Here is a 27,798-nt window from a genome sequence, read left to right as displayed (position 1 = left end):
TTCAATATTCATAAAAATTAATTTTGCACAGACATAACTATTGTGATTTTTAAAATCATAGCTAGACACGTCATAATATCTAGAATGTGCATCACAATAATAGTAATAGTAATAGTAAGCTTTGCCATAAGCTCAAAAGAACAGGGCCTAATTCAAATTTACAAGGGTTTTGTAATCATTTAAGGTATGATTTCTCTCTTTTTGTTTATCTTTGTTCTACTTCATGAATATGAAACCTTAGGTTGTAATTTAATGGTGAACTCTCTTTACTTGTTATGTTTACCTATATTTTGTATTTTGTGATTATGTTTATTGTTCATATGAAGCTCTATTATCATGAAATTACTTGATTGTTTGAACTTTTGGCAACACCATTGCTGTTCATCATCTTCTTCGATCTATGTGTTGATAATGTTCTTTTATTTATATGTAACGTTCTTGTTTATGTACTCTATGTTTGTTTATAATGGTAATAAATTATTATAACTACGTTTTTTTTTTATAGGCAATGTTCTTTTATTTATATGTAATGTTCTTTTTTTTTTTACTGGTTGTAATGTTCTTTTATTTACAGGGTAATAATGTTCTTACGGGTGTACCATGCGCATGTAACACATGCCTTTACGAAACAATTATTGGATTTTATTTACGCTTTTTTAAGGAAAACGTAACAAGAGTAATTCAACATTTGCTTGATTCACTCAAAATAATCTTACCTTTTTTATTATAAAAACTTACAAATTAAGGGCTTAATTAAATACAAGTAATTAATTGATTAAATTAGACGAAACAAGTTCAATAGTACGAGTAGGGATTACATCATTCCACACAACACAAAATTATATTACAATTCAATTCGCAACCCTAACAGGTACGAAAACTTTATACACCCGGATACACACCAAGGTTATTTTTGATAATTAAATGGGCAATAACCATCCTTTAATTTAATCATTAAAGCAAGCCAAAAAATTACTTGGATGAAGCGTGCACCCGAGTGTACATAACGACTTTTGTAGCCGATCACCACACCAATTACATGTTGCCAATTCACGTGTCACTTCCTTATTGGTTAGTTTTATATTTTTATATTTAAAACAGTTTCTTTAGGATTAAAATTAAGAAATAAAACCTTCTTTCCTCTTGGCTCCCTTCCTTGTCCTTCCTCCATCACCACCACCTTTATCAGCTCCTCTATTACCACTAGACTTGGCAATCTTGACCCGATCTATACCCTAAAATTAACATAAACTCAAAATAACCCGACTCAACCCGAACCCGACTCGAAGTGGAGTTTTCACAAACATGACAACCTACCCGAAGTGATCCGACACAAATGACCTGAAACGTTGACCCGATACGACCTGAAACGTTGACCCCAAATCCGTATTAACATGATTGACGTGTACCCGACCCAAATATTGTTGACCCGATATAGACCTAAACCCAATGTGAATGACCCGTTTGCTAGGTCTAATTTCCACCGCACCTCCCGCTTACCCACCAACAACATTCACACTAACATCAACACAGACCTAACCACCACCCTTACTCACCATGAGCAACCACCACTACTCAGATCACACACACAACCTTAGAGGTAGCCCGACTTTCTAGCTCAACTTGAAAATAGGGCGGGTTTGAGCAAGCATAAAAGCCCAAATTTTTAAAAATCTAAACCTGACCCGAAAAAACCCAAAAAAGCCCGTTTCGGACCGACAAGCCCGCTACTTTTTCACGAGTCAAGGCACGAGAAACTATGCTATCACCTCTAATAAACCTTACTAACACCACAAACTTCAACACCCCCCTTTACATTCCACCATCACCACGAACCCAAAGCACCCACAAAACCCCATCTAACAAAGATTAGGTTAAGAAGTGCACTCAATCAGTGTAGTGAAAAGGCTTTTATAAGTTATTTTTCCAAAATATAGGGTCGGAGATGTTGACAGGCTAAAGTCGTATCACCTAATCAAAAGTAATTACCTAAGTTCTCTAACTTATGCAGATAGGGAAGTAGGGTCGAATCCACAGGAAAACTAGTCTTTTTACTCGTAATCAATTATTATAATCTAAATTATCAAAGTAACCAATATTTTTGTGATTAAGGTCTATACTACGAAGAATATGAGTAAGGGGAATAAATCAGGAAGAAATCAAATAATAATAAAAGCCTAGGGCATAGGTTCACTAATAAACAATATTCCATGGTAAAACATAATAATCAATAATCAATGCATCAATTAATCAGATCATAAAGGGCTTTCGCTACATATTACAATCACAGAGTTAATTTACCGGTATTAAATCTCATCTCTCGAATCACGACCTAACCATTTATAAATTAATCTGCCTATTGAAACTAAGCCTAAACATCAATTCTCATCTTTCAAATCTCGAATCGATATTGCTAAACTCATACAATTAAACCTGGCCAAATCTAATTGCATAGCATTAAAACAATCAATATGAAATTAATTAAGCATTAACAATCAACAACCATAAATTACCCCTTCATATTATTTATTAGATCCCCATAAACCCTAGAAAGAGAACTACTCGGACATGATTAAAGCTAAATACATCAAAGTAATTAAACAAGGCATAAGGAATTGACAGAATAAAAATACTGAAATTAATAAAAGAGAAATAGTACCGAATCGACGGAATTACAAACGGAGTTTAGGAACAAGAGAAAAGTAAAAGTTTTGAGAGAGAAAATCTAAGTAGAGAGAGAAAAATAATAATAGAGTGTAAAGAAGTGTCCTAAACTTGCCTAATAAAATTACATTAATACTAAGCAAAAGAGTTCTTCGCTAAAACGAACTAATCGGAGCTTAATTAACATCCTCAAACATGCGCGCCAGGTCAAGCTAGGGGCCGCCCGATCGGGCGCGCCTTTCGCTGCTAAACCCTTTCTCGCGCCCGGTCGGGCGCGTGCTCCGGGCGTGAGCTTTTCTGGAGTGTTGCCTCGCCCCGCCCGGCCGGCGCGCCTTCTGGCGACCCTTAATGGCCCGGGCGAGGCTCTTGGGCTATATTTGGACGTCGATTGGGCCTTAAACCTTCGGCCTAATCGGATTTCCTCTTCGGGTCTTGAATATACTCGGTCCAAAACGCCTCGGAATCTCAAGTATCGAGCCCTTAATCACCGATTTGCTTCTTCCAACCGGTCTTGGACTTCAATGAGTGGTTGTGTTCCTCCAATGCTCGTAGTCGCTCCTCGAAAATCCGGGAAAATGCTCCAAATGTGCAATTTCCTACAAAACTCAAACAAAACTACGAAAACACTGGAAAACACCAATTAGTAATAAAAGTGGCTCGAAAGAGCCAAGAACACTACTAATTACGACCAAGGGACGGGGGAAAATCACTATATAAAACGGACATATCAGATGTACGCTTTATTAAAATATTGTTCATAGAGGAAGGTCGGCGATGGTTGGAGGCGGTTATTTTAAGAGGATTGGAGGAGAGAGAAATTGGATTGAGAGAGAGAAGATCGAGGTTAGGGTGACGAGGTGAGGAAGAAAGGGTGGTGAATGCTGGTGGAAATTGTTGGGTGGGTGGGGGTTGTTTTAGGGTGGTGGGGGGCTGCCATCCATTGATGTCAACAAGGAGGAGAGAATAAGAGGAAAATAAATAAATAAATTAATGAATAATAAAAGACTTACCTGAAATTAAGGTAACCGATCACATGAGTTCGTTGGATTAAAATGGGTGACAAAGGTTGGATTATTAAGGAATAATTAAAAGGTAGGGTTATTTTGGGAAAATTAGGCAATGATGTTTCAATCCTTTCTTCCTCCATTTTTCCTTCTCTCACTAATCACCACAATCATGGTAGTTCAAAGTTTCATGATCATTGTTGTTGAGATGGAGATGCTGTCGCGAAGAAAATGATGTCGCAAAGAAGATGCATTTCCTAAGGGGTTAGTATTGTCCTACATACTTTGCATTCTTTCTACTAGGGTGTCTTTTTGTTTCGCCACGAAGCAGTGTTGAAGGCTCGAGGCCATTGTCTTTGAGGAAGGAAGAAGAAGATGAGGACAACGTGTAGACAATTAGATTGGCAGAAAGATAAAGAGAAGGTTATAGTTATGCTATAATTTGGGTGGTTGTGGACTTGTGGTTGCGGCATGATGGTGGGAAAAAAATACTTCATAAAAGAAGTTGTAAAACGGCTCAATGATTAACATAATGTGTCTGATCAACTGAGATAAGCTCTTTTTGTATACTGATTTATTAACCCTTTATAAGCTTTTTCAAAGTAATATTGAGTTATTAACTACTCAATACTTTGGCCTTGTTTGAGAGAAAGCTGAAAGCTGAAGTTGATTAAGTTAGCTGATTTTGACTAGCTGATTTTATTGACTGATTTGACTAACTTATTGTGTTAGCTGATTGTATAAAAGTGTTTAGTAAATAGCTGATTACTAGCTGTTTGAGTATGCAAAATGACCAATAAGGACATCATCATATTTAACTTTAGGAGTAGTCTTTTCATGTACATTATTAATAGTCTCATGTGTTAATTATTATAATGAAATTTTACTACTACTCTTATTAAATATTAATCATTCTTAAAATTTTTTTTTTCCGAAATAAAATTCTTAAGAATGTTTGAGTATACAACAGTTTGTTTTTGCAATGACTAAATTATTTATTACTACAATTTAGGATAATAGTTTATTTTATTTTTTTATTATTTATTTTTATTACAGATTATTATTATGGAGTGTTAATTAAGTGCCAACTAATCCAGACATGTTAAAACATTGAACCCAACCCTCCTAAATAATAAAACCCATTTTTTTTTATGCAATAAATAAAGCCCATTAGATGAATTTAATTTTACAAAGAGAGTGAAAAAAATTAAAAAAAACCCTTCAAACCGCACACCTCAGCCATCTTCTTCCTCCTTTCTCTCTCTTTTTTTTTTAATTAAAAATGAAAATGCAACAAAATCATGGTGCTGAGTAATTTAATACGGAGTATTTTTTTCCTCATAGATTTTCTTAAAATTTCAAGTATTCCCCCTTTTCTATTTTAATTTCTCTTTATTCTAATTTTATTACTGTAAACATTAGCTAATTTTTTCTTGTTTCTGATTTTTTATTTTTTTTAGCAAATCAGATTTTTACTTCATTCATGCTTTATTCATGGAGTTTTTCAATTGAATTTAGATGGTTATTTATCTCTGATCAAATGGGTAATGTTGTAAAATTGGGTCTAAATTTCAATCAGCTCTTCCAAAACGTTGCTAAACCCAACGTTTTCAAAATTAGCTTATTTCATACTATCAGCCTTTTCTATCCGCCAGTTACCAAACACCCACATTAGCTGATTTGGCTCAATCCGCTGAGCACCAAACACCCCCTTTGTCCCCTTATTGTGTCCCTAATAACATCATGTCAAATCCACAAATTCTCGCGTGTTGCCAAGCATGTTCATACATAATAAGATGATTAACTCTTTAATGCTTATCCAAATATATCTATATTTTTTCCTTCCAAGATTTAAAAGACTCCGTCAAATCTATTAACCATAGAAAATATTTAGTCAACTACTTCAACCCCCATAAATAATGTCAACTCATGTTATTAACCAATAAAATACCTAATTCAAAAAAAAAAAAAATTAAATAAAAAAGAAAAAAAAAAAATTAAATACCAAGTCAATCTTCAAAATATACAAATTTTACTCCCAAGTGGTAATTTTATTTAATTAAAAAAAGACTAGCACTTCATTTAAAGCTCCTTAATCTTAAATCATGAGCCTCATTACTATTAATGAGTGGCATTGCACTAATCAACCACTCCTTCAATTAGGGTTTATAACATCGCACGAACTCCTCCAAACCATTCATCAAAAAAACCTTCAATTTCTTCAACAATGGCGGGTGCTGGAATTCATCCTTATCACCACCATCAACACCAACAATGGCCGCCAACTGCGGCACCTCCACCTGCTCCGGCCGCCGTTGCTCCGCCTCCGCCGCCTAACTCCGTCGTCCACATGCCACCGCCCTCTCTTGACAATCGCCTCTCCGATGATGTCAGTTTTTTTGCACTTTCTCCTGATTTTTAGGGTTTTGATTTGATCTTTGATGAATTATTTTGATGAAATTTCAGCAGGTGAGGACGATTTTTATATCTGGATTACCGGAAGATGTGAAGGAGAGGGAATTGCAGAATTTGCTGCGATGGTTGCCTGGTTATGAGGCGTCGCAAATTAATCATAAAGGAGAACATCCTATGGGTTTTGCTCTCTTCTCTTCGCCTGAGTTTGCTCATGCTGCTAAAGATGCTCTTCAGGTGTTTAATTTTTGTTCGTTTGCTACTAGATTGTTTTTATTGAATTGTTTGATTTTTGCTTATTTTGATTTGCTCCGGTGTATGTAGAATATGGTTTTTGATGCGGAATCAAAGGCGGTTTTGCACACAGAGATGGCGAAGAAGAATTTGTTTGTGAAGAGAGGTTTGTGTTTTTGATTATGTTTTTATTTTGTTTTTAAGTCTGTTTTGTTGTCATGGTAATTGTTTAGTCAAAGACGTTGATTATAATTGCTGAGGAGTTGAGGGGAAACGTAGGGAGTTTTCGTATTAGGATCAGTGTTAGTTGTTGTGTTTTTTTCAATTGAAAAGGCTTGAAGATTAGATTACCAGTTTTTTATGTGTTGTAATAAAAAGTGTATGTTAGATTAAGAGTTGTATGCAGCTCAGGAGTTAAATGATTTGGAAAGATTAAGTGCTTAGTTGAAGGGTTGCTTTGACGTTGAAAAGCTTGCCTTCACTTTGTTCTTTACTCTTTAGTCGAGCTCTAATGATGATTGGTATTGTCTTTCTATCTCCTCCTCTAGGTGGAAATTTAAATGGAAATACTTGAAATGGGGTAAGTTATTGTGCACTAGAACTATGTATGTAATGCCCAATTGACATAGTCTATGTGCTAGACAATTGAATTTTGTAGATGCAAACCCTCTATCAATACCATGACACTAAGGATCTTGAGACTAGTTTGAATTCCTTATATTTATTTAGAAATTTAAGCATTAAAACGAATATAAGATTTTAGTTTTACTATCAAAAGAATTATGCATCACTTTACTTCTTTTTCAGAAGGGTGGAAAAGAAAAGTAGTGTTCTTTTACCAATGATGCAATGACATGGGAATGCAATGTATGAATACTCTTGGTACTGAAATGTGATATGATTTGTAGAGTTGTAGATACATCTTATTTAATAATATAATATATCAATGATGCAAGGTAGCAACTGCTCCTACAACAAGTGTTTATGTTCTTGTTGGGATTTGCATGTATATAAATATGGATAATGATACACAGTATGACACAGCCCATTTCTAAAATCTTTAGAGCAAGGATCGGTGCATGTGTAATTGGGAATTTTAAGCAACATAAATAGTAGAAAATAAATGAATCATATTCAATTTTTTGTTAATGTTTTGGAAAGCAGGAAGGTTTTTAGTCAATCCATTATTAGGAGTTTACAACCCCACCATCATAGGCTTTTTTTTTTTAAGGAGGTTTTAAAACAATCCATTTCTATAATCTTTGGAGTAAGTATTGGTGTATGTGTAATCTGATATTCATATGTTACCCCCCATTTTATTAATAGAGCGACTCTTTTCAAAGAAGACTAATTTATGCCCCAACACCTATTTGAATAACCTAAGTTATATGTTAGCCCCCATCTTAGGTATTCTTACAAGTTACCTGAATTATGCCCCAACCCCCTCCCAAAACATAATGTTCCTCTTATTACTTGAGGTTTAAAGAGCATATTTGAATGCTTGATTTCTATATAAGGTATTTAGTCAATCTGATTATTATACAAAATTGCAGTTATTAGCATTGCATTGTGCTACCTTTGTTTTTTTAAACGCAACAGTACGACCAGCACATCTATTGAGAAATAATTTTGACCATTAATATTTGTAATTATTAGTATAAATTAAATAAAGTTGATTATGAAAATATCCATCTAGGCCTACTTTGACACCCTGTTGTACTTCAGGTGTCGCGAGTCGGATCCTTTGACACGACACGACATCCATATGTACAGTGGCCTTGTATGAATTTTTAATTAAATCTAGTCATCTTGAGTGTTGACACCGTATCGGATACGGCACTCAAATCTGAGTCTGAGCAACATAGACATACATCTTTGTGTTATATTTTGCTTAAGAATGCAGACTACAGTGTATTGGCTTTTAGCTGTGTTAATTACTGTTCATTTATGATTATTTCTGCTTGCTATAGTTGTTAACTACTTACCTTATTCAGGCTTTTATCTTTCTGAGACTTTTGTCCTTTTTTTTCTTCTTCTCTGTGGGAGGGCTGCTGTTTGATTATGACAATTTTCATGTCTTCTGTTTCATTGTAATAGGCATTGTAACAGACGCAAATGTTTATGACCAAAGTAAACGTTTACGAACTGGTGGTGACTTTACGCATACTGGTTATGCCAGTCCATCACCATTTCACCCTCCTCCAGCACCTGTTTGGGGACCACATGGGTATAGTTTCAACTCTGATTCTTAGTATTAACACTGTCTTTTGAATAACATACTAGTTCAGCTGAAAGTTGCTTCTCAATTGGAGACAATAATAATATTCATTTTTATGGTTTAGGTATATGGCACCCCCTCCTCCTCCACCGTACGATGCGTATGGAGGATATCCTGTACCGCCAGTGCCAATGCCCGCTCCTGCTCCTGCTCCTGCTCCTGTACCTGCACCAAGTAGCTATGTTCCTGTGCAGGTACTTCTTTCTCGACTTCTATCTCATGAATGAAACTGAAAGTTAATAGCTATGTTACTTGGACACGGCATTTTGGCCGGCATACCCGGGTCGATACGACGCGACACCGATCCGGGTATGAAATCCGTTCCGGATACTCCATTTTGCTCTCGGGTACGGCGGCCATTGAAGGAGTTGAAGCTTTGAAGAAGATGAAGACGGTTCTCAAACAATTTCGAAGATGAACACGGTTACGAGTTTACGACGGCCATTGAAATACTTGAAGCTTTGAAAGTTTGAAGAATTAGATGAGGATAGGAAGAAAGTGATGTTCAAGGAGGTTTTGTGACTGTAAAATTTTTACAGTTGAAGAAGATGAACCGTTGAAGAAGATGAACCGACTCTGAAGCAAAATTTTGCTATTGTATTATATTTACTTTACAGCTGTTAATTTGTGGGCAGTTGTTGTTTCCCAATAAAAGTGGTACAAATTACTAGTATTAGATTATTACTAGTTTGTTGGCACTACTTTGGCTTCCCGAGCAAGGTTTCGAGTGTTTTTCTTTTGAGTGTTTGTATATACAGTACTATTTTTGATATATTATGGACAAAAGTATTGGAAAAATCTTACAACTAAATTACTGAAGTATATTAAATACAAATAATATGATACACTTTATTAAATAAATGGAGTATATGTATAACTTTTATTTAATTTTTACACAAATGAAGTCTAATACTCTGTAATATTTTTTCAAAGAAGAAAACCGATACTAGAAATAGTAATTAGATGGAGTTTGTCTATATTTGAAAAACAAATGAATTATAATAAATGATATTTGCTACATTTTTAAAAAGAAACATTGTGTATAAAGAAATAAATTAATTTTTATTTGCGGCGTAGCCGCAAAATTTTTTATATATTTTTAATATAAAAGCTTAAAAGCTTGATTGATTAGTTCAATGGTTGGGAAATCACGCACATCCTAATTTTTATTTTTTACTAGAAAATGAGATTATAATTAATTGGTGAAATAAAAATAATTATAACTAGCTAATCGGTATCAACATCATAATATTTACCAATGATCGAATCAATTTATCGAATCAACATCATTATACTTACGTAGTAGTTTTAAATAAAACTAAACAACAAAGGAATCGTTTATAATAAGCTATTAGCTAACCTAATAAGAATCCAATAGAACGAGATTACCGAATCAATGTATTATCAATTTACCGATTGATCAATATCTAATTATGTATTGAAACAACATTAGTAAGCTATTGGCTAACCTAATAATATAAGAATCCAATAGAATGATATTACCGAATCAATATATTATCGAATTATCAATTGATCAATATCTAATTATGTATACAACATTACAAGAACAACAATAAACAAGAAAGGAATCGTTTATAATAAGCTATTGGCTAACCTAATAATAGAGTCAGATTACCGAATCAATGTATTATCAATTTATCGATTGATCAATATCTTATTATGTATTGAAACAACATTAGAAAGCTATTGGTTAACCTAATAAGAATCCAATAGAACGAGATTATCAAATCAATGTATTATCAATTTATCGATTGACCAATATCTAATTATGTATTGAAACAACATTAGAAAGCTATTGGTTAACCTAATAATAAGAATCCAATAGAACGAGATTATCGAATCAATGTATTATCAATTTACCGATTGATCAATATCTAATTATGTATTGAAATAACATTAGTAATAAGCTATTGGCTAACCTAATAAGAATCCAATAGAACGAGATTATCGAATCAAGGTATTATCAATTTACCGATTGATCAATATCTAATTATGTATTGAAATAACATTAGTAATAAGCTATTGGCTAACCTAATAAGAATCCAATAGAACGATATTACCGAATCAATATATTATCGAATTATCAATTGATCAATATCTAATTATGTATACAACATTACAAGAACAACAATAAACAACAAAGGAATCGTTTATAATAAGCTATTGGCTAACCTAATAATAGAATCAGATTACCGAATCAATGTATTATCGATTTATCGATTGATCAATATCTTATTATGTATTGAAACAACATTAGAAAGCTATTGGTTAACCTAATAATAAGAATCCAATAGAACGAGATTATCGAATCAATGTATTATCGATTTATCGATTGATCAATATCTAATAATTATGTATTGAAATAACATTAGAATGCTATTGGTTAACGTAATATAAGAACGAGATTATTGAATCAATGTATTAACGATTGATCAATATATAATTATGTATTGAATCAACTTAACGAACTAAATTATTGAATTAGTGTATGATTATTTGCTATCTCAATGAAGTATCCGTGTTACTTATATCGATACTACTATTGATATGGATATAATTATATAAAGTAATATAAATGTTTCAAAAAAAAAATATAAAGTAATATAAAAATATCCTTTCCAATCCTTCTTCCTCGGTTCCTCCGTGACTACTCTAGCTATTCTCCATGACCCTTCCTCTTCCCTCATTAACTACTGTCTACCACTCTTCAAATTAAACTCTTCCGCTTCTCCATATAGAATGGTTTTCAAAAACCCCTATAAAAAGAGGATGTTAGTAAAACACTCCACAAAATTTAGTATTTACAAGAAAATTTATCAGATCTCCAAATATCACAAGGTATGTTAGTAAATCAAATCAAATTCCCTCTAAACTTTTTTCTTTTTCTTATGATAATCTTCAATTATATCGCATGCATTATTTTCTATGATAATGTTTTTCTTATGATAATCTTTTTCTTATGATAATCTTCAAATTTTTATACTTTGTTATTATGATAATCTTCAAATTTTTATACTCTGTTATTTACTTGAATAATTTAATTGATTTGTTATTGTCTTATAATTTTGTACTCTGTTATTTACTTGAATAATCCAATATTAATTTTATACTCTGTTTTATACTCTGTTATTTGTATCCAGCATCCATGCCTCGGCCAACCAAGAATGTAGGGTTTGATGAAACACCATTATGGACTCATGTCGAGGTTTTGCGTGTATCTGCTGGTGGAGGTGGTAACAAGACGTGGAGATGCAAGTATTGCAACAAAGAAGTCAGTGGTTCTTATTCTAAAGTGAAAGCTCATTTGCTTAAACTTCCCAAACAAGGTGTTGCACCTTGCACAATAGCAGATGACGTGTATCGCGAGATTAAGAGGGAAAATGACACTACAAGAAATAGGTCATTTTGCGACGGAAACCTTGCAACGGACTACAATTCCGTCGCAAAAAGGGTTAATTTGCGAGGGAATAAATTCCGTCGCAACTTTGCGACGGAAACAAACTTTTGCGACGGAATTTCCGTCGCAAAGTTTGCGACGGAATTTATTCCCTCGCAAAAGTTTGTTTGCGACGGAAATAATCGTCGCAAAACAATATTAAAAAAAAAATAAAAAAAAAACATTTTGCGACGGATTCTGCGACGGAAATTCCGTCGCAAAAAGTTTTTAAATTTTTTTAAAAAAAACTGAAGTTTCGCTGAAGGAGAGAGAAAAAGAAAACGAAGAACAGAAAGAGGAAAGCGTAGAGAGAGATAGAGGAAAGCGTAGAGAGAGAAAGAAAATCCGGCCACTTCACCGCCGCTGTCGCCACCGGAACGACCGGAATCCGGCCACTCACACCTACTAACGCCCACCCCTTCCGTTCACTCCCACTCACGCGCACTCACGCCCACCCACGCCACCCCCTCCGTTCAAGCCCACTCACGCCCCTCCGTTCGCCGGCGGTGTGCAGCCACCACACCACCCTCCTTCCGGCAGCCGGATTTCCGCCACAACACCCTCAAATCCCGGTGAGTATTCCACTATCCCCCTTTGTTTTTGTTTTCAATTTAATTTTAATGTAAACCCTAACTTTTTCTAATTATGTTTTTTAATTTAATTTGTAACTAAATTTTATTATTTAATTACTTGTGTTTAGTGTAGTGTAGTTTAATTTATATTGCAATGTTAGAATTAGTTTAATTTTTAAGATATATTGCAATGTTAGAATTAGTTTAATGTATGTTAGTTTAGTTTAAAATACATGTTAGATTAGTTTATAATGTATGTTATTTTAGTTTAAAATATATGTTAGTTAGTTTATAATGTATGTTAGTTTAGTTTAAAATATATGTTAGATTAGTTTAAAATATATGTTAGATTAGTTTAAAATATATGTTAATTTAAAAATACATGTTAGTGTATGTATGTTTATTTGAATGTGGGTAATTGTGTGTTAATTATATGTGTTTCATCACTAGGCATACTTATGAACTATTTCAAGCCTCGAACTCAAGTAACTATGTTAGGTAGGTGTATTATGGTCAAAAATAAGCTCATTTGATAACAAATGTGAGAAATAGGCAAGTTAGAACCAAAAACGCCCCATTTTCGCCCATTTTTTCTAGTTTTAGGACCTAGTGAACCTATATTGCCACTTATAAACAATTTCAAGCCTCAAACTCAAGTAACTATGTTAGTTAGGTGTATTAAGGTCACAAAAATAGGTTCATTAGATAACAAATGTGAGAAATAGGCAAGTTAGAACCAAAAACGCCCCATTTTCACCCAATTTTCCTAGTTTTAGGACCTAGTGAACCTATATTGCCACTTATGAACTATTTCAAGCCTCGAACTCAAGTAACTATGTTATTTAGGTGTATTATGGTCAAAAATAAGCTCATTTGATAACAAATGTGAGAAATAGGCAAGTTAGAACCAAAAACGCCCCATTTTCGCCCATTTTTTCTAGTTTTAGGACCTAGTGAACCTATATTGCCACTTATAAACAATTTCAAGCCTCAAACTCAAGTAACTATGTTAGTTAGGTGTATTAAGGTCACAAAAATAGGTTCATTAGATAACAAATGTGAGAAATAGGCAAGTTAGAACCAAAAACGCCCCATTTTCACCCAATTTTCCTAGTTTTAGGACCTAGTGAACCTATATTGCCACTTATGAACTATTTCAAGCCTCGAACTCAAGTAACTATGTTAGGTAGGTGTATTATGGTCAAAAATAAGCTCATTTGATAACAAATGTGAGAAATAGGCAAGTTAGAACCAAAAACGCCCCATTTTCGCCCATTTTTTCTAGTTTTAGGACCTAGTGAACCTATATTGCCACTTATAAACAATTTCAAGCCTCAAACTCAAGTAACTATGTTAGTTAGGTGTATTAAGGTCACAAAAATAGGTTCATTAGATAACAAATGTGAGAAATAGGCAAGTTAGAACCAAAAACGCCCCATTTTCACCCAATTTTCCTAGTTTTAGGACCTAGTGAACCTATATTGCCACTTATGAACTATTTCAAGCCTCGAACTCAAGTAACTATGTTATTTAGGTGTATTATGGTCAAAAATAAGCTCATTTGATAACAAATGTGAGAAATAGGCAAGTTAGAACCAAAAACGCCCCATTTTCGCCCATTTTTTCTAGTTTTAGGACCTAGTGAACCTATATTGCCACTTATAAACAATTTCAAGCCTCAAACTCAAGTAACTATGTTAGTTAGGTGTATTAAGGTCAAAAATAGGTTCATTAGATAACAAATGTGAGAAATAGACAAGTTAGAACCAAAAACGCCCCATTTTCACCCAATTTTCCTAGTTTTAGGACCTAGTGAACCTATATTGCCACTTATGAACTATATCAAGCCTCAAACTATTGGTTCTCATTCTTTATTTTTATTTCTGCATTGTATATCCTTTGTTTGTTACAGGAGGCGTACCAACACAGACAGGAGGAATCAAGAACCCAGGGTTCCCAACTGTCTGAAAATGAAATTTTCTTTGAGGCGGCTGGTGGTCGTAATAAGAAGGGTCGTGTTAGAGGTCTTGGTGTTGGTGCTGACTTGTACTACGGCACATCTAGGGGACGAGGATCGGGTTCTTCCAGCCAATACGTACCGTCGGTCATAACTCAAATGCAGGAAAACTTCCACAAGGAGTTGAATGAGAGGGTGGAAGCAATTGAGAGCCAGATCGATAGCCGTGTGGCGGAACAGCTCGATGCTCGAGTGGAGGCTCGAGTGGCAGAACGGATGGCTGAAATCGAGAGGAAGAACAAGGAGTTCTTAGAGGAGTTAGCCAGTAGATTTACAGGATGACATTGTAGTTTAAAAAATTATATCATGTACCGTACTTGGTAGTTACGGCTACGTGTTGTATATATTTGAATTATGTTAGGGCGTGGACTTTTTGACTGAAATTATTTTAAATGCACGTATTTTATTAAACAAGATTGCATGAATACAGGTTCCAGGAAAACAAAACAAAATACAAAAAAATTAAACAGGATTGCAGGAATACAGGTTCCAGGAAAAAAAAACAAAATACAAAAAAAAAAAAAAATTAAAATTACAATAACTTTGCGACGGAATTTCCGTCGCAAAATTTGTGACGGAATTACATTCCGTCGCAAAATTTGTGACGGACTATTCCGTCGCAAAAGAATCCATTTTGCGACGGAAATACATTCCGTCGCAAAATTTGTGACGGAATATTCCGTCGCAAAATGACTCCTCTTGCTACGGAATTTTCGTCGCAAATGTTGTTTTCAGCTACAACTACCTTTCCGTCGCAAAATCCGTCGCAATTCGTTTTGCGACGGATATTCCGTCACAAAAGGACTGTTTGCTACGAAAGTTCGAGCGACGCCATGCCTGTGACGGAAATCCGTCGCAAAGTCACTTTGCGACGGAATTTTGCCAGTTTGCGACGAATTATTTCCGTCGCAAAACGGCCCTTTTCTTGTAGTGTGATGAAGCTGAACAAAAGAAAAGGGCTCATAATTTAAGCGTCAAACAGAGGCAGGATTACATCTCTCTCCCTGAAGGTTCTTAGAGTTATCATTTGAAAATATCTAATAGCATTTGATGACATTTGAGAAGAATTGAAGTGTTTTTTAGAGTTATCATAGTGCTGCCAATGATTTAGACATTTAGTTGAACAGTTGAAGAACATCTTTTGATATCTATATTGTTTTTGTATGACTCTGCTTGTGGTCTTTTATTACTTAGTCGGCATTGTTTGGGATATTTAGCTTTAATCAGTTTTAATGAGGTTATGTAATCAGTTTTATCTAGTTGAAGAACTTTTGTTATGCGTTTATCAGTTTATGTAATCAATTTTTAAATTTGTTGCACGAATTATCTATTTATTTTTTTTTTTAGAAAAATTATTGCCGTATCCGTACCCGAGTCCAATGTTAAGACGGTGTCCCCGTGTCCTAAATTTTTGAGAATGGCGTATCCGACACTCGGATACGTACCAATATCGGATACCCGTACCCGTGTCAATGTAACATAGGTTAATAGACAGTGGCATGGATTATCAGATTAAGGTCTTTACAATAATAAATCAATCATGCTTACCTATTGAACTTCACGGATAAGAATATTCTTAGCTACTACTCCCTTTTAAGTACAATGTATATAACTTGCTTCAAAAAAAAAAAAGTACAATGTATATAACTCTGTGTAGCTGTGTAAACTTTTAATAATGTCTTTTTTTTCATAATTAAATGCTGAGACATATGAAATGTTAAATGTGCCCCCTCCCTCCTCTCCTTCCTAAAAGAAATATTTATGCAGTATGAAATAATAGACAAACACATGATTGTACTCCTTAACATTGAAGTGTACACATATAAATGCAATGCTAATCAGAAAATTTGAACTTTTTTGAACGGTTACCATTATTTATCATGCTTGAATACAAAAAAAAAAAAAAAAAAACAACTGTATTTTGTTTATTTATTTATTTATTTTTGTCTTGGTTGTGGTGCCGAATTATTATTATTGACATAACTAGGTGAATGTAGACTGTTTAACATGTAAAAGCTTTGATGTTAGAATCATACATAACACTTTTTTGTAATCTTAATTCTCGCGTAATGCTTAAGCTTTTTTTCTTTTTGTTTGTTTTGGAATATCAATTAATTTCCTTAGGACTTTATGGAGTTCTTTTGATGTGGAAACAATCTTCGTTAGTTGATGATGAGGTGGTAGAAGCTTCAAATATCATGATTATTTGTTACCTTTGTGGCTACATGTGATCGTTGATGCGGAAACAATTAATTTCCTTAGGACTTTATGGGATTCTTTTGATGCGGAAACAATACGTCTTAGCTGATGATGAGGTGATAGAAGCTCCACATTTCCGTGGTTACCAATTACCATACTTTGCCCTTAATTAGGTCTTCTTTCATGTTTTGTGTGAGGCCAAATTGCATTAAGGCTTAGTTGTGAGTTGGCAAGATGAATCTTGAAGCTAACATGAACAAATTCAGCCTTGTGCTAGTCATGCAAGTCATCGGACAACTTTATATTCAACATTAGTCCCAAATGGTCATGAAAGATGGCATGCTAGCAGTCAGCATGATTAAGCAACAAACCAATAGTATTCTCAGGCTCCACCTTACGGTTGTGTATATTATTCGATTGTTCAATATATACTCCCTTTTTTTTAGCGATTAGGATTTTTTTTCCTAATGATAAATTATTGTTTAGCTTTTGATCTTATCCTTATGATTGTAATCTAATGGCCCTTATATTGAGGTCACTTCTTGGTTGTATTAGCCTTCCTATAATTATAATGTACAAGGGAACATGCCTTAATGCTTTTTGTTGAATTAAAATATGAAAATTCCTCATATTTGTAAACTATCTTTTGTGAAAACATCAGAAATTTTTATCTTTCCTTGTTGGCAAATGTTATGTACCCGAGTTCTGCTCAACACTAATGTAGAGAATTTAACAATAAATTAAGAAGGAAAGCTTGATGATTGATTGATGGTTAAATTGAATTACAAACTAATGGGGGATAACTATAGCTTTAGCCTATAAATCTCTCCTTGAGGCTACAAGTCTCTCAAGATATTCACTCAATTTCTAGATAGTCCTCCCTTGTTGCTACTACTACTTACTTATACTACGGATTGTTAATGGTCAAAGATGACCTTAAGACTAATACATGTGATACTTAACTAAAATGGAAAAACGATACATAGACATATAAGAACTTGGTTGCTTGCTTTCCTTCTCTTCCTTTTAATTAGCTTTGTCATGTTGCAAAGTAATGTTGCTTCCCTATGCTGCTTGTTGCCCTTCTTTCTTGTGCCTCAAATAAACCAACATGGGTTGACTTGGGTTGTTGACCTGATCCATAACAGCAAACCCTTGGCCTATTTAATCTCTACTTTGTTTAACTTAGTTGTTGAATAGGTGTTATCTTTGTACTAATTTCTTTCAAGTCTTACTTTTATGTTAATTTGATCTTCATGCAATCCAATGTGGAGCTCTGAATATTGTTCCAAAGTTTGAGGTTATCGGGTTTTAGTTTAACAAACGCAATATCTAGAGCAAAGGTTTTTTAGCCTTATGGATTCTTTGGCAAGATGGTTTGAGGTGTTTATAGAATCTTTTCTGAGTGTAAAGTCAAAACCTAAATATTTAAACTTTAAGTGTTTTTAATATATGTTTTTTTGCTCTGTATTTGTAATCTTTGTTCTTTCACGCAAAACATTTCAAAATCTCCTATAGCCATTTATCAAAATATTTCAACTTTTCAACCTTTGTTCTATCACTTGCTTCCAAAGTTTTATCAGTACACCATGATGGTTCTAATAATGATTTACAAAAGCTTATTTGTTAAACTAAAAATCTATAATAGATGTTGTAAAATGATTTTAAAATCACACCTTATGGACTGACAGTTCCAGAATTCTTTACTGAATAGCCATAATATAATGGACTGACCTTGTTTATTTCCGTGGCACCACATGTCACAGTTTGTAGTTTTTGACTAAGGGTTGTCATTGTGCTGAATCTCCTTTGTTTTTCATGCAATCCACTTTAAAACCCTGAAATTTTTGTTCCAAAAATCTGGAATTTCTTACTTTTGCTTATGCGGATCATTTTTATTTACCGCTCCTTGAAATTATGAATTACCAAGTATTTTTATTTTCAATTTAAGTTTATAATCTCTTTGAATTTGTATATCTTGCGAATTTTATGGCTCTTGTTCTCATTACTGTATATATTTTTGTTGTTGTGCAGAACACAAAGGATAACCCTCCTTGTAATACTCTATTCATTGGTAACCTTGGGGAGAACATTAATGAGGATAAGCTGAGGGGTTTGTTTAGCATGTAAGCATGCTTCCTCCTTGGTTTGAATGCTATTTTGGTTTTCTTTTTCAATATTTATTGGGGGTGGGTGGGGGTAGCAGTAGTTTTAGTTTAGCCATTGAATTATTTAATTTGCCAAGTTATGCCAAGGGAATTGTTGTTTGTTTTATCTATCTATTAATTTATTTGAAGCTTATTAGATTTATGGTTGGGTCCTTATGAGGATCAATATTTGGGTCAGGTCCAGGGGTGACTCTCTCATGCCACATTATTGTTATCTCCTTTCTCCTGTCGAACCCTATATGAGACTTTTTTTGCTTATGCCTTTAAAAGTTTAGTCATAAGACCCTAAAAATAAATTTATTCTTCTGTTTTTGTGCACTCTAGATTATTTGCTTAAAAATCTTGTTTCTAAATTAAAGTTTCATCCCACCTTTATATTTATTCACATTTAATAAACCAAAACCCCATTTTTATTATTAATCCTAAATTAATGTTTTATTCCAACTATAAATCTTGTCACAATAGTGACCCTCAACTTGCGAGTCACGGAAATGGTCGCCCTCTTGAAAATGAATTATACAAAATGACTCTTTTTGTATAATTTATTTTCAAGAGGGCCATCGTTTTCGTATCTCACAAATTGAGGGTCACCATTGAGAATTTCCCTTATTATTGTTTATTATTATTATTTTTTTTTATTATCAAAGTACATATAATTCTTTCAACATAATGATTCAAATATTGTTAATCATATAAACAGGTTTTATGTGAAAACCTATCATACAAGAAATCTGTTTTATTTTTTATTTTATTATTTATTTATCCATTTTTTTTATAATCACTACAAAGAGTATCATTACTCTTTCGTTCCTAAATAATTGACGTGTTTTTTTGTTTGTTTTTTTTTTTTTTTTTTTTTTTTTCCCACTAGTCATATATTAACATTGACCTCGTTTTTTTAGTAACGTATAATACCAAATATTATCATGAAATATTTTGTTAAATAGGTATTAATATAAAGTTTCATGATATCAATTTTTTTATTATTTGTTTTTTTTACTAATTTTTAATTATACGTATTTAAGGTCAAACTAGTACATTGACATGTGTTTGAAGATTGACCGTGTCAATTATTTAGAAATGGAGGGAGCTGAAGGTAAAGCAATAAAATTATATTTGAAAACTTAAAATCTTCGAACTTATTAGCAATAAAATCATATTTTACTGTTACAATCAATTAAAATTCGTAATTATAATCATGTAGATTAATCTAGGTATAAATCTCTCCCTTAATTGCGATGAACTAATTAATATTGCATCATGGTAAAAAATTAAAGAAGGGAAGCATTCTACTTCGAGTATAATACTATAGAACTTCTAGCAATATCTACTTCTTGGGCATATAATGCCATGTTTTAGTAATCTCATTTTCGAATGTGGATGAACTTAGGAGTAGAAAGACATCTAAGGGAGAGGTAAACCTACATGATTGTAGTGAAGTAGAGTTGCTACTTCACTTGCATTGTAGGATCTTACATTTTATATATACCCTTTGATCAGCTTTCAAATTAAATAATTGCTGTTAGGGGTGAGCACGGATCGGATATCCGATCCGAAACCCAGTTTCAGTTCATATCCGAAAATTCCTATATTTGATATCCGGGTCTGATCCGAAAACTTTCGAGTATCCGAAAATTTCGGATCAAATAGCTCGGATATCCAATATCTGACCCCTTTAATAATATTTTTTTAATAAAAAAAATCCTTTTAATAATTTTATATTATATAAATAATAATTTAATTGTAAATTTTTATTAAAAAAGGTAAATTAAATTTATTTTGCTACAATTCTCTAAAAATAAATACAGGAATACATTGCAAGTTTGCAACTGTTCTAAAGAAAATATAAAAGAAAACCATTATTGCAACTGCTTGAACAACCGGAACAACTCTTCAAATAGACTAGAATTTTTTTTTTAAAAAATACAACAAATAATTTCCACAAATTACAAAACAAAGAGGGCTGTCGTCGGTGCTAGGGAGCGGTTGTTGATGACGATCGTTGGAGGGTGTTGCGTGGGCCTCTAGTAATGCACTGGTTGTTGCGGTTGTTGATGATGATCATTGGAGAAGGGTGTTGCGTGGGGCGCTAGTAAAGCAGCCGTGGTTACGGTTGTTGATGACGATTGTTGGAGCGGTTGTTGATGATGATCGAAGGAGAGAAGGGAAGCTGGTGGTGCGGTGGGTTGCAGAGATCAACGGAGGAGACGTGGATGAAAGAGGAGATAGAGAGGGGTGGTGGGGTTGTAGTCCTTGCGGAGATCTAAGAGGAGGAAGAAAGAGAAGAGATCTAAGAGGAGGATGAAAGAGAAGATAGAGATTTGAGTGGAGAGATAAGAGGGGGCAGGTTGTTTTGATTTAGGTTTGTCAGTTTGGGTATTTGGGCCTTTGGGGGGGGGGGGTGTATTTAGGCCTCTGAGAGTATTTGGGGTTTGCTAATTTAGGTTTATTTTCGTATTGATCCGATATCCGACTTTTTTTTTTTCTAGATATTTGGGTATCCGAAATCCAAAATTCCGATATCCAAAATTTTCTGATCGGATAATATCCGATAATGTTTTCGGATCGGTTATCCTAAATTTTCAGAATGGATTTTCGGATTTTCGAATTATCATATAGGTTTGCTCAGCCTTACTATATCATTTTTGCTTTCATCAAAACATCATTTTATTTCATTCATCACTGAAAACTTTGGAATCACAAACATGTTGTTTATTGAAGTATTCACCTTTAATCAACCAAGCCTCACCATCAGATTTCTTTTAAATGCAACATTCCTAAAAACATGCTCAAAAGGCACATGGGGCTTTTATTTGGGGATAAGGAGTATAATACTCAATTACTCATGCTTTCATGCATTCAGTCACATAAATAAGCTCTTGTTCTTTTTACCTCAGGTGTGCAAACACTTTGAAATATTAATATGCATGCCTTCCTGCCCAAAGTTTGGCAGCAACTTATCCATTCTAATCTTGTGCCACTCTAAACTCTAAAGGTGGCTGGACAGGACTTAGTGAGCCAATGACCAATATATGTATGTGTATCATAGGGGAAGGTTTGAAAAGTTTTGCATTCCCAAATTGTAAATCCAGATCTGCCAGGGTTTTGAGGTATCTTTTTGGGTGTGGGAGAATTAGATTTATATTCAGTTTTCCCATTTGTTTGAATACTCTGTAAAATGGGAGGATTAGATTTATATTGGGATGGCAAATTAGGTTTTAGGTTTGGCTTATCTTATATATGAAATCAAACTTGGTGATTTGCCTCTTATATATGCTATATTTGAAGTTGGAACACTAGTTATTTTTACATGGGCTATATCCTGCGATATCCTTTACTTTACCTATTCCAATTCCATTATGCCATTACCTATAATAATCAATTATTTATGCTGTCATGCATAAAAATAACTTGTTCTTCTACCTCACGTGTTCAAAACTGTAAACTCTTTCTGATATATGGGTTCCTGCCTGCCCCGGACTTGGCAGCAACTTGCTCTTTTTAATTATTTAGAATTGTAAACTCTAAAGCCTGCTGGACTGGACCCAATGAGCCCATGGTCAATGACCAATGTATGTACGTGTGTCGGAGAAAGGTCCCGAAAAGTTATGCAATCCCAATTTATTAATCCAAGATCTTCCAATGGGTACTGCTGTTTTGTGGGAGCCACAGCGGTTAATCTCATATAAATAATGTACTCTATAGATAAGAGGACAGTGATATTGATATTGGGATGGTGAGTTTGGTCTAATATTGAGCTTTTTATCAGGGATGAAATCAAACTTAATGATTTGCCCCATAAATATGCTATATTGGATTTTGAAACACACTGGTTTTTACATGGACTGTATCTAGCGATATCCTTTATCTTTAGTATCCTAATTCCATTTATTCGGTTATTCCACCTAATGTGATTCCTATCGTTCCTTTTTTCTTTTCATCTCTGCTTCCCCATCTGGGTGCTAAGTTATTTAAGATGTGTTTACTTTGTTTTTCTTCTATCATATTTTGATATTCTTAGTTTATTGGGGTGTTATTGTATTGTTGAAAAAATAGAGTTTGAATCGGTGCTTTTCCCTTCTCAGACATGCATGTTGCAAGATGTTCGGAAATCATTGTAGTCTTTTCATGGATCCCTTCAATTCCTTACCCCATGAATTCACGTAGTAGTTACTTTTAGTGCCAATCTCCGCATTGTGCATATTTCGTATAGCTGGGCAGATATTTACCCTCGGGTATCACATCTTGCTCAAAGGATATATGAAAGAACCTATCCTTTTTCTTTGCGAGTGACAAAGTAGAATTAAGATGTGATAAAAGATCTACACAGGATCCATGACACTCCATTAGTGAAGCAATATGGCAACAATGGGAACAGGCTCATGGATTGTCCAAAACTGCTCATTTTCCTGATTAGATTCATTGTTATGGATGACATATTTGTCTGGACCTGTTACCTAAATAGATTTATAGTTTAGATACTGAATAAAAGTAGCTTATCCCTGTGTGTTCTGCCTAATTGTTAACTATGATAGAATTAAATATATAGCTGAGTTTACTGTTATTTGGTACATGTGGCTTTTCCTTAAATGTGAGGCTTTATTCATACCCTTTAAATTTTGGTCCCTTGTCTTCCTGAAAGAACTCTGTTGTTGATATATAAAAACTGCAACTTTTGCACTTTTGACATCAACATTACTATTCAACTACATATTGTGGTTTATATACAAGAAAATGTATAGTTATGTGGGGTCTTGTTGATTTGTCTTGGTATACACTTTTATTATAGGCAAATTTGTCAAAAAAACCTTTTAAATGCACCATTTTGCGAAAAAAAACCTTTTAAAAGCTTTTGCAAAAGAAAACCGAAAGATAATTTTTTTTTGTTGAAGACAACCTGCGCCTCTAATTCACTTAATTAAGCTCTAATTTATTCCTAATTACCATCTAACTCTCACTTAGCCATTTAATAATTGAATTAATTTATAAACAAAAATAAAACCTTAAACCACCATCCCTACCACCACTCCACCACCAGCCACCTTCTCCTTTTCCCCTCCCATGGCAGCAGCCCTCCTCCCCCCAACCGAGCCGTCCTGAACCACCACCGACCTCTCCCTTTCCCCCTTACCATACCCCCGCTGCAACGAACCCTCTTCTTCCCTAAACCCTAACCCCGAACATCCACCCTACACCGAAGATTTCTTCTTCAATTAGAGAATCAATTGAGACAGCAATGATAGCATCAACACCAAATGGCGGAGGATCCTCAGAGAGGTCGGCGATGCGGCGGCAAGGGCGAGAAAGAAGGAAAGAGAGAGAGAGTGAGTCAAGGAGAACAAGGAAGAGGGAGAAGAAGCGCGAGGGAACCTGACCGGAAACACCCATTAAGTGCTCGGTGTTAGGGTTTAGGGAGGGGAGGGTTGCAGCAGGGGTATGCGGCCAAGAAAGATAGGAGGGTCGGCTGGTGGTCGAGGTGGATCGCCGGAAGTTGAGGGTTCTAGGAGGGGGAGGGGGAAGAGGAGGGGGTGGCTAGCTGGTGGTGGGAGTGGTGGTTTTTGGGTTTTTTTTTTAATTGATAAAATTCATAAATTAAGTTAATTAATAAATAGTTAAGTGAGAGTTAAAGGATAATTAGAAGAAATTAGAACTTAATTGAGTGAATTAGTGATATTAAGTTGTCTTCCACAAAAAAATTTCACAATTGGGTTTCCTTTTGCTAAAATGTTAAAAATCGGGTTTTCTTTTGCAAAAAAGCTTTTAAAAGGTTTTTTTTCGCAAAATGGTGCATTTAAAAGGTTTTTTTTGGCAAATTTGCCTTTATTATATAAACTTTTTTATATTTTTACTCTTATATTACTACTTCCATTTTTTTTTTTTTTTTTCCAACTTTGGAGGGTTGCACGGACTCCTAGGCAAAATTTGTTTGTGAGTGTTCAATGGAGAGAGAAAGATAGAGATGCATGTGATGAGGGGAGAGAGAGAGAAATGACAACTTAAAAAGGAAAAAAAAAACATTAGTTGCGAATAACATGAAAAAGAGGTATTATTGATTATTGAAGATACTCAAGGTTGAACATGTGAATTGGGATGCGTAAATCCCACCCAAGGTGCAATGTTTAGGGAATGGAGTAAGTACAACTTGTTTCTACACCTGTTGAAGCTCTACCTTTTTGATGGGATAGATCGTTCCACCGCCACTCCCCCCCCCCCCCCCCCCCCCCCCCCTCTTCTCCCCTCCTTCCCCAATGTGCCATTATTTTGTAATCGTTACTTGATTCCTCATTATTGAGTGATCTTGGGGTTAGACAATGTGAGAATCACATTGTTTTTAGCTGTTATGATGTTTGTACTTTTAGTTAAGTTTCTCTTTGTTGCTGATATCTTGTATGGTATTAAAGTATTGCAAGTATTTTTCTGTAAAATTTCCATGTGCTCAAATTATGGTGCTGATCTGTTTTGATCATGGGTTCACATGATGCAGACAACCAGGCTATAAACAGATGAAGGTTCTGAGACAGGAAAGGCACACTGTTTGCTTTATTGAATTTGAAGTAAGTGTTCATTTAGTGGTTAATTGGTTTTTTGTTTCATCAATTTTCTTATTGTTTCACTACTTGAAATAATTTTCTTTTTCCTTTCTGCAGGATTTAAATAGCGCTTCTCATGTTCATCATAATCTGCAAGGGGCTGTTATTCCTAGTTCTGGCTCTGTTGGCATGCGGATACAATATCCTTTCTTTTATTGATCATGCATACAATGCTTGATTATCTGGATATTTACATTATCATTTCTGCAATTTTGGTCTTTTCATGCATATTATACTTGTACCTTGTGTTTGTTCTGTGTGGAATCCTTAGTTTTTTTGCTAGCTTGCTTGTGGCAACTTTAATTCTGTACTCGGTTAGGCCAATTGATTGCTTAATGTCTTTCTGTTCGAAGGCATGCCTGTATTGCAATGATCATAAATTTAAGTTTTACTTGTGTGCTTGAAAAAATACTTCACATTTTCCCCTGAAGTTTCTGTTCTCTGTTGTCAGTTTAGTGCTTTATAATTTGTTTAAAATAGACTATCTTACTCGCATTTGCTAGTACTTTTAGCTCATCAGTCTGTTTATGTCATATACTTTCTGTTCTGTAATTTGTTCTGCTTATGTCATGTGCTTTCTGTTATCTGCAATTTGCTCTTCATATAGCTGTATTTCTTGACTTTTGACACGTATTCGAAGAATCCCTTTGGTAAGAGGAAGGATTCCAATCACCCTGCTGCTGCCGCTGCCGCTGCCCCTATGAATGGCATGAGCGGACCTGCCCCGCCTATGAATTACCAGTAGTCTGAAGGGGATGTACTCTATTTTAAATGGTCCAAATTTGCAACTACATGATAGGATGCATCATGCAGCTGTTGCACACATCCATTTCATCAGCATTAGCATTTCTTCTTATGTGAATGAGTGCGCATAATGACATCATGAATGTACCATTGGGCCATGTTTTGCCTTGACATCCAAGCTATGCATTGCAAAAGCATACCTCTTACTGCCTTGATGACATCATATATATCATACTGTTATCTTGTAGGACTGATGCATTCCAGCTGTAGTTTTATGGATGTGTGTGTTTGATGTTCATACTGACCATGCTGTTGATTGACAATTTGGCATAATATAGATGGACTGTGAAGTCACATAGCTGAAACTTATATTCTTGTAGTCATGTTTTTCATTCATGGGCATGAAATATTGTAAAGGAAGCATAGAAGCTCACTATACTGATCATGATTGCTTCTGCAATCCATTGCCATTATCATTGGCATCATCTTTCATTTATCATCGACCTATCAATCCATCATCATTTCTACTGGTTGAAACAGGAGATAAGCTATATATTTCAGGGTTTAGGTTCTTCAAAGAAAGCTTTTTTGCTGGAAAAATTTGAGAAAATGTGCTCTTGTTATCATGCAGGATATTTCAGTCAGTGACTAATGATATCATTGCTTTGTGTTGAATGGTCGTTGCAGCACGTTTTCTGGAAATCAGCCCCACTAGGTAAGATCATTTTGGGGTTTTTTTGGGATGATATATCGTCTTTCAAGTTTCCTTATGCAAAAGCACATTGAATAGGAAGTTAAAGCACTCGTTTGGTCTTACGGGCTTCTATTTGGCTGTTTTTGTTGGGGATTTTCTTTTGGTTTAGGGTTAGTTGTAGTTTCGACTTTGTAAGTGAACTGTATATTAGCTGCGAGAGAGATAAGTAAAGGATCAGCTGCTATTTTTGTTAGAGTTGTACTCTACAACTATTGTTTTGTACTTTAATTTTTGTTTATGGAAAGGTAAGAATGAGCCCTTGAGATGTCGAATGTTGTGCTTGGACTCGGGGTGGTGTAAGTGCAAGCCTCAGCAAGTCAGCATGGTGCATGTGTTCAAAGGCATAAATACGTATCACGTATGACCCTCGATCATTATATTGCTATCTTTTCATTTATCAAATAAAACAAGGGATGATTACGTTTAACTTCTATTGAGTGTATAGTGTATTCACATTCACATTCCTGTGAAATTTCTCTGACGTATTAATTTTTGTCAAAACTTTAAATCAATTCTTTTTTTCTGGGGTCTTAGATTGATGGCTCAAAGGCAGATTAACTCTAGCGAACAAATTCTTCACAAATAGCTTGGTGTTTTTTATTCACTTTAAAAAAAGGATAATTTGGAATAAAGATGAAATATTACAAGTTTGTGTAAATTTCTATACGACAATTTAGGTTTCGTTCTCTTCACCTTAATTTTGTT

At 34.4% G+C, this 27,798-nt stretch overlaps 1 protein-coding gene across 2 annotated transcripts; it reads left to right on the top strand.

Annotated features, from left to right (window-relative positions):
• Positions 1-5,788: 5,788 nt before the first annotated feature.
• On the top strand, positions 5,789-26,533 carry LOC145611927 (uncharacterized). 2 transcript variants are annotated; one of them, XM_081667309.1, is made up of 9 exons: positions 5,789-6,057; positions 6,138-6,317; positions 6,405-6,480; positions 8,412-8,541; positions 8,657-8,786; positions 18,872-18,963; positions 25,490-25,559; positions 25,653-25,735; positions 26,226-26,533. In XM_081667309.1, the coding sequence occupies exons 1-9, from the start codon at positions 5,896-5,898 to the stop codon at positions 26,338-26,340; spliced, it is 1,038 nt and encodes a 345-aa protein (XP_081523435.1). In that variant the 5' UTR covers positions 5,789-5,895; the 3' UTR covers positions 26,341-26,533. The 2 variants fall into 2 exon arrangements, with proteins under 2 accessions (XP_081523435.1, XP_081523433.1); XM_081667307.1 differs by having other exon boundaries at positions 6,135-6,317.
• The last annotated feature ends 1,265 nt before the right edge of the window (positions 26,534-27,798 follow it).

The sequence above is a fragment of the Chenopodium album genome, chromosome 24, assembly GCF_948465745.1.
Source record: "Chenopodium album chromosome 24, dcCheAlbu1.1, whole genome shotgun sequence".
Taxonomy (NCBI): Eukaryota; Viridiplantae; Streptophyta; class Magnoliopsida; order Caryophyllales; family Amaranthaceae; genus Chenopodium; species Chenopodium album.
Note: the sequence above shows the minus strand (reverse complement) of the source record. Positions and strands in the feature narration are given on the sequence as shown.

Coding starts and splice junctions, on each gene's coding strand:
- LOC145611927 (XM_081667307.1), top strand. CDS start 5,896: ATGGCGGGTGCTGGAATTCATCCTTATCACCACCATCAACACCAACAA. Junction 6,058..6,134: donor ACAATCGCCTCTCCGATGAT/GTCAGTTTTTTT, acceptor ATGAAATTTCAG/CAGGTGAGGACGATTTTTAT. Junction 6,481..8,411: donor GAATTTGTTTGTGAAGAGAG/GTTTGTGTTTTT, acceptor TCATTGTAATAG/GCATTGTAACAGACGCAAAT.